Genomic DNA, 7,504 nt, shown 5'->3' on the forward strand with positions numbered 1-7,504 from the left:
TACTTAATCTATTCAGGAACCTTGAGTGAGGGTACCAACTCACCCAAGATCCCTGACTCCCTCTGCAGCCTTGCTCATGCTTCAACTCCACTCTTCTGACAGGCCTCCATGTCAGCACTTCCACCATCTTTGTTTGGTTGTTCCTGGTGTGTTCACTGGTGGCATTTATCTTTCATGACACACTAATCTCATAAACCCTTTGCTGACACAAGAGAAGGTCAGGAAAAAGGCCCCAACTGAGTGATATTTGGAAAAATCACCTGGCCTGTGCCTGGATCCAAGAGGCCTTGGACAAGGCTGACTGCCACCAAGACTCCCACGTCAGCAGAGGCCCACACAGAGTGAGCGCATCTGCCATACCCTCACCTGTTCCTTCTCACCTTGCGCTCCCACCTGAAACTCAGTCACCAGTGCCTGATGAACACCACTCTCTTCTTCAGCATTCCTTCTCATGAAGGGTCTATAAAAATAAGAGACTCTCCTGGTAGTACATAGAGGGATCTGCCAGGAAACAGTATCCGCCTCTTGTAGACCTGTAAGTATTCAGGGCAGCGCACTACTCAAATCAACAAAGAATGGACAAATGCATTTTCACTCCCCTTCAGAATACATGCATGACTGGACCAGAGAAAAAAACACCAGCCTACTCACCCTGCAAATGTCAAAATCTCTGCAACAAATTCCAATGAGTAGGAGGCCTTCCCTCAGTATTCTCTGCACTCCTGTTGAAGGGACCAGACAGAAACCCTAGTGCAAAACACAGGACCCAGTCATCCACCTTGGACAAGGGGGTCTGTCTTTCGGGTTTCTACTCACATGGTCCTCCCTGTCTTACCTCTAACCAACCTCTCCTCTAATTACCACTAGCCATAGACAAAAATGATTATCACCCAAGATGTACAAAAGGTCTGAAGTGATGACATGGCTGGCTATACTGATCAATGCAGGTTTTCCATGAAGGTGAGCAAGCCAGTACTAGACAGAACAGTGTGGACAGCAACTGAATAGACAGCAAGCAAGGCCATGCCCAGAGAAAATCTATTGGAGCATAATAACTTGTCTCCAGTTGGGAACAAAACATGCAATAAATCTCTTGCAGGATAGACTAGACTCTGATTTGGAAGTTATAGAAAAGTATTTTGCTAAATGCCAAGGTTGAATGCCAGGTATAAGATGCCAAGTAAATATTCGCATATATCACAATGTATCCACTGTCACATTCAGAAGTAGAACCGGGGACCACCATTCAGAATATTGCAGAGAAAGCTTTTTGTGAAGATCAGTGTGAGAAAGCAGCATAGAATGTGAGTGTAAAAGAAACATGAATACAATGCAGTTGAGAGGTTGAAGTGAGCAGCAGTTTGCATTATTCAAGTTCAATATTGCACCCAAATATTTTAAAATTTTTGGTACTAGAGGTTGAACCCAGGACCACTTTACCACTGACTACATCCCCAGTCCTTTATTTATTTATTTATTTATTTTATTTTGACACAGTATTTTGCTAAGCTGTTTTGGGCATTGGTTAGTTGCTCAGTGATTGCTACCATTGAGATGTCCAATTGAAGTTCAGTTCTCATTGTCCATAAAAAAATTGAGCAAGACACACAAAAGTAACAGAGTACAGAATTATTGAAGGTGAAGATAGTACTCTGTTAGGATGCATGGAGTAGGCCAAGCAAGAGAGAGAGGCTCAAGGTCCCAATGTCAGGAAATTAGTGACATATCTTGAACTATAGAGGGTTTTCTTCCCTATACACACCTGATTGAAGACCTTACAACATTTTATTTCATAGGTTATCTTTTGATAACTGATTAGAATATTTTACAATTTTCCCTCCTTGGTTACTTTGCAAAATTTAATTAGAACACTGCCTACTCCTCACCCCACTTCGGTCATTTTAAAATATTAAACCTGTGGTGGAGTTCTCATGGTGATAAGTCCTCAGTGGCAGGAGAGGTCATGTTAATGGGACTTACCTTAGACAGGGACATGATTCATCCCTTGTCTCATCCTCCAGCAGCGTGTTTCTTACACACTGCCTCTGTCACCTAGGTGTCCCTGAACACCTAGTAACATAATCAGCCCACCTCAGCTTCCAAATTGCTCAGATGATATGTTTGAGCCACCACCTCTGGAAAAATTATACCCAATTTGCAATGGGGGTGATAGCAATGTTTCTTAGAAGAAATGAGACTGAAAATGCAAGTTGTAGAACACAGTGCAAAAGGGAGCTGCCTAAGGGAATCTGAGCCCAAAACATCTTTGTTCATCCAGGAATGGGGAATTCGTGTGGCAAGCCATAAAAATCCATGGGATTTTGTGGCCACATGTGATTTACTAACACTCAGGGATATCATTAGAAAGAGGAATGTTTTAGCCATCTGTTTCTGCACTGCAAAGCCTGCCTGATTAAAGTCAGATTCCCTGAATTCTGGGCAATCTTCCTGGAAAAGTGAATGTCAAGAATGAAACTTAGTGCATATAATGATTTAGGACATGTATGGTGTCCAAAGGGATTACACACTTGATCAGGAATGGTCTGGATTCACCAAGAATTCAGTTTAATAGCATACACTGTAGATATATCCATCATGTTTGATGGAGTTGGGGATATACAAATTTCAGAATATTGATCATATTCATTTTTGGCAATAGAGTTGAAATAAATAACACACATGAAAAGAATGAAAGACCCGGAAAAAACAGCACAACATTTAGAAGAGATTCATGGTATCATGAAACATATTGATATTCAGATAATGATGGAACGTCAGCTGTAATATCTGTGTTGGATGTGCAACCAGTTTCCTTCAAAACTGCTACCCAAGTCACGGGTTGTACCTTTTAGAAAGGAGACACTAACAACCACCTGTCTACCCCATCCAGCTGGGCTGAGGTCCCAAAGTGAAAGCAGCCATGCAAGAAATCCTAGTGTGTCAGGTGTGAGGTCACCCAGCATGGAGCTCAAAGGCACCACTGTTCTCCTCCCTATAAAGAGAGCTGCCGGGCTTCTCCCAGCACAGACTTGGGAGCAACTGCAGATCCTCCTCCAACATGCTGGTGGTCCTACTCACAGTGGCCTTGCTGGCCCTGAGCCCAGCTCGGACCTTATGTGAAGGTAAAAGCCAAAGGGGATTGTAGTAACTCCTGTGGTTTAGAATTCCACACTGCAGAGGGTAAAGGGGAGGGAGGAAAGGTTCTAAGGACACGGCTGGAGAGATTTTCTGAACACTGTGTGAAACTACTTATGGCCCTGCCACATGTCAGGGCTTTAGATATTCAGGTTAAATTAGAAAATCCCCCAAAGTTTTCATCCGGAAGCATGGAAGGTTAATTTCATGTTTGAGGAAAGACCTCTCCATGTTGTCAGAGATTCAAGGAAGGTGGGAGACTGACACAGGGAGGCCTGCTGTGGAAACGTTATTGTACTTCAAGCAGACAGGCTGAATGCTGCCTGGTTGTACAGTAGACGCTGGACAGAGGAAGGAGAAACCCATGCATCACAGCCATGTCAGAGACAGAGATCCAGAGACTAAACTGGACTCTGTCTATACAGAGGAAGATAAAAGTCTAGGATCAATTTCTCATTTATCTCTGACCTACATTCAGTAGTTCAATGAGTTGTGTGCATGAGGTGTATCATTGGACCTCTAAGTTCATGAAAAATCAAGTAAAGAAGAGTTAGGGGTTTGAAAAAGAAGGAGGGTAAAAAAAGTACAAACGTGTAATACTGAAATACCCAGAATACTCCTCAAATATTTATTAATCATGAGGTGTCAGAGATGCTAATGAAGATCAAAATGGTTTTGATATTTTCACGAAAGTGGGGAGACTAAGCATAGGCACCACCAGGCAGACCATTTTCTTACATCTTCCTCCCATTTCATCAGCATCATAGTGTGGCTGAGAATTCACTTAGGGGGTGTCCAGGTTGGGGTTGGAAGTCACCTTATGCAGTGGTACATGGGTAACCCTGAGATTGTTAACTAACTTTTCACTTGATCCTTTCTTACTTCCTAGAGGTCATCTATGAAGACCCTTCCTCCCTTTCAACAGGTAAGGCCCATTCATAGTCAACCTTCTCCTCCTTTCCCTCAGGAATGTCCATTTCTACAATGTCTGATTACCATCATTTTATTTTCAGAAATCAATGAAGGTCATTTCCTCCAGTGGTATAGACAAGCCTTTCCAAAGTTTTGTTCTTGGGAAAATGAGCAGGACTACCATCTTGATAACAAACTACTAGCTTTGATAATAAAAGGCAGAGTTTGCCTGTCACCCAAACAGACAATTTATGAGAGTTGACAGACAAATAAATGAAAATGTTCTAACCTGTGTCCTCAGTGCTCTTCAATGCTTCTCTGAATTCCCAGTGCTCCTCTTTGGAGTGATATGGCTCCATTGTGAAATCCACAGAATTGTTCTTCTGTGTACTTTGTCTTGCAATATTATTAATCAGTCCTTGTAGCTGATCAATATATGCAACAGGTTCTCAGCAAATCCCCTGTGGGCCACCACCTTGGGTTTCCCTTCATACTATTATGTTTTATCAAGGTAGGTCTAGGTCACTAAATGACGACAGGTCTTGATTCAACAACTGGCTTACATATCTGACTTGGATTCACAGCCAACAAGTTATCACTGTATCCTGAAATAAAACTTGGAAAAAAACTGACATATAACACTTTTGCTTTGCCCCTCTATTGTTTTGGAAACATAATTGGGAATTGGAAGCTATCAAAGTCTTCCTTTACAGCAAACTAAACGGAGTAACACTTTCAAGTGTAGGTATAAATAGCCCACATGATGAGAATTTCAGTTAAGAGGAGTTCATCCTGAGGAGGCAGGGGAAATGAAGGAGGCGACAATTGACAGGCAAGTTCTAGGATAAAGGGTCTGTGTGTCACTGACAGAGTGGTGCACACACCACATCTACTCTTGTGCTGTACCTACACAGAGGCTGAGGACCCAAGCCAGAGCTCTGAACAAGGACCTCAGAGACCACCTCCTGGAGGACGCCCACCCAGACCCCCTGCAGATGGTGGAGATGAGAATGAAGATGAAGAGGAAGATGATGATTCACAGCAGGGACCACCACAAGGAGGCAATCAGCAGCCTCCTCGCCCTCCTCGTCCTGGACACCAGCAGGGACCACCCCAACAAGGAGGCCAGCAGCAGCAGCCAAGTCGCCCTCCTCGTCCTGGTAACCAGCAGGGACCACCCCAGCAAGGAGGCCAGCAGCAGCAGCAGCAGCAGCAGCAGCCAAATCGCCCTCCTCGTCCTGGAAACCAGCAGGGACCACCCCAACAAGGAGGCCAGCAGCAGCAGCAGCAGCAGCAGCCAGGTCGCCCTCCTCGTCCTGGTAACCAGCAGGGACCACCCCAACAAGGAGGCCAGCAGCAGCAGTCAAGTCGCCCTCCTCGTCCTGGTAACCAGCAGGGACCACCCCAACAAGGAGGCCAGCAGCAGCAGCAGCAGCAGCAGCAGTCAAGTCGCCCTCCTCGTCCTGGTAACCAGCAAGGACCACCCCAACAAGGAGGCCAGCAGCAGCAGCAGCAGCAGCAGCAGCAGCAGCCAGGCCGCCCTCCTCGTCCTGGAAACCAGCAGGGACCACCCCAACAAGGAGGCCAGCAGCAGCAGCAGCAGCAGCAGCCAAATCGCCCTCCTCGTCCTGGAAACCAGCAGGGACCACCCCAGTCAGAAGGTAATTGGGAGCTTCCTGCCCCACGTCATCCTGCAAAGCCCCGGGCATCACTTTCACTTTCCCAAGTGAGGTATAAACTCCTCCCCAGTTGAATCCACCCCAGTTCTAGAAGTCAGATGCAGCTGTGATCTAAGCTCACTCTCCTGCAAAGGCCCTCACTCTTGTGCTTCTGAAACTTCAAGATGTTAACAAATCATCTGGGAACATGTTGAAAGTACATGGTCATGGAACACATTTCTACATGTTTATAACCAGGTGTTGTTGGTCAGGGTAGGATGGCCATGTAGGTTCTCTAAGGTAACTCTGATCTTCAGCCATACTGCATCGCATGCCTTTTTGCCAGTGTTTCCTGAGCATGGTTGTTTTGTGGGTGCAGAGCAGTGTTTCCTTTTGATCCTGTCTCTCCATGTTCAGACTCTAATGGTCCCTTTTCCTCTTTCCATCTGACCATGACAAGTCAGTTCTGTCTCACACTAGGCCTTTGTGCAGAATCCCTGCTTTGTGATTTCACATCTGTACTCCAAAATGTAAACTAGATTGTATATGCTTTTTGGCAAATTAACTCATTCTTGTGCTGGAAAATGCAACTGAATAGAAAGCTGTTCAACTAAATCAGGAAATCACTTACCTTACCTCCTCATATCCTCCACCAAAAGTATGGATCATTAATTATTATGTATCCTCCTGGAAACATTTATGCACATATAAGCACATCACTCCATTTTATTCCACAAACAGGTACCATAAATTATAATCAGATCTCATTGTTTCCCATATGAAGTACGATATTTTACAATTTCAAATCAGTTCATGAGATACACAGATCATGCCACCATCTTCCTTCCTTCCTTCCTTCTTTCTTGCTTTTGTTTTTTTCTTTGTAAATAAATTTCTTAATTTGTGAATTTCTTCCTCTCTTCCTCTGTAAAATTTCTCTTCCTCCATCTTTCTGTGTACTTCTCTGTTTATTATTCTGCAATTTTTAATACTTCATGGAGTTACTGTATGGTAATTTCTTTAATCAACTCATGTTTAATATTCCTATTATTATTGGGCAATTCAGTTATCCTCTTTGAAAATACGATCATGACTATTTTCAATAGTACCCCCAACATAAGGAATTCAGAAACATCCTTTTTATATTGTTATTGATTCTTTAAAATTATACACTATATTGGTATGTGTTGTTAAAAGTCATACATCCACACAATGCAACAATGTAATTTGCTGAGTTTCACTCCACATACCTCTCCTGGGAATAATCTTTATTTCATCATCTTAAAAGTGACGTTGCAGAGCACAGTAGGTGCTGCCTGCCTAACCAGAGTGAAGGAAAAGAAATCAGGAAGGGAAGGGCGGAAGGAGAAGCAGGAGACCAGAGGAGGTGGGCTATCCCCAACAGGGCTTCAGTGATGCCAGTCAGGGATTAGAACCTCCCGCATGTCATGTCTTCCCTACAACCTTCCCTGTTTGTTTGTTTCAGAGAGTGAATAAGAAGATGACGGCCTTTGGAAAGTTCTGCCATTGGAATGATATGGTCATACTCATGCCCTCTAAAGACCAATAAAATAAACAGCATGCATTTTCTGATTGCTGTCTGTCATTCTGGCGTGGTAGAATGTGGCATCTGAGGGTCATGAACACAGTGTAAGAACATCCAGGATTCCTCTCACGGATGCTTCCAGAAAGCTTCCCTCCCTCTTCATCCCCAAGCCAGGTGAAATCACTCTGCATTTCTGACATTCCATAATACAAGTGCAAGTTGTAAAACTGTTTCAGAATACATCTACAAATAC

General features: G+C 43.9%; 1 protein-coding gene across 1 annotated transcript; it reads left to right on the forward strand.

The window, feature by feature from the left end:
- Positions 1 to 3,006: 3,006 nt before the first annotated feature.
- Positions 3,007 to 7,296, forward strand: LOC124983926 (acidic proline-rich protein HP43A-like). The gene is made up of 4 exons (XM_047551606.1): positions 3,007 to 3,122; positions 4,025 to 4,060; positions 4,962 to 5,708; positions 7,192 to 7,296. The coding sequence occupies exons 1-4, from the start codon at positions 3,059 to 3,061 to the stop codon at positions 7,200 to 7,202; spliced, it is 858 nt and encodes a 285-aa protein (XP_047407562.1). The 5' UTR covers positions 3,007 to 3,058; the 3' UTR covers positions 7,203 to 7,296.
- The last annotated feature ends 208 nt before the right edge of the window (positions 7,297 to 7,504 follow it).

This window comes from Sciurus carolinensis, chromosome 4, assembly GCF_902686445.1.
Source record: "Sciurus carolinensis chromosome 4, mSciCar1.2, whole genome shotgun sequence".
Taxonomy (NCBI): Eukaryota; Metazoa; Chordata; class Mammalia; order Rodentia; family Sciuridae; genus Sciurus; species Sciurus carolinensis.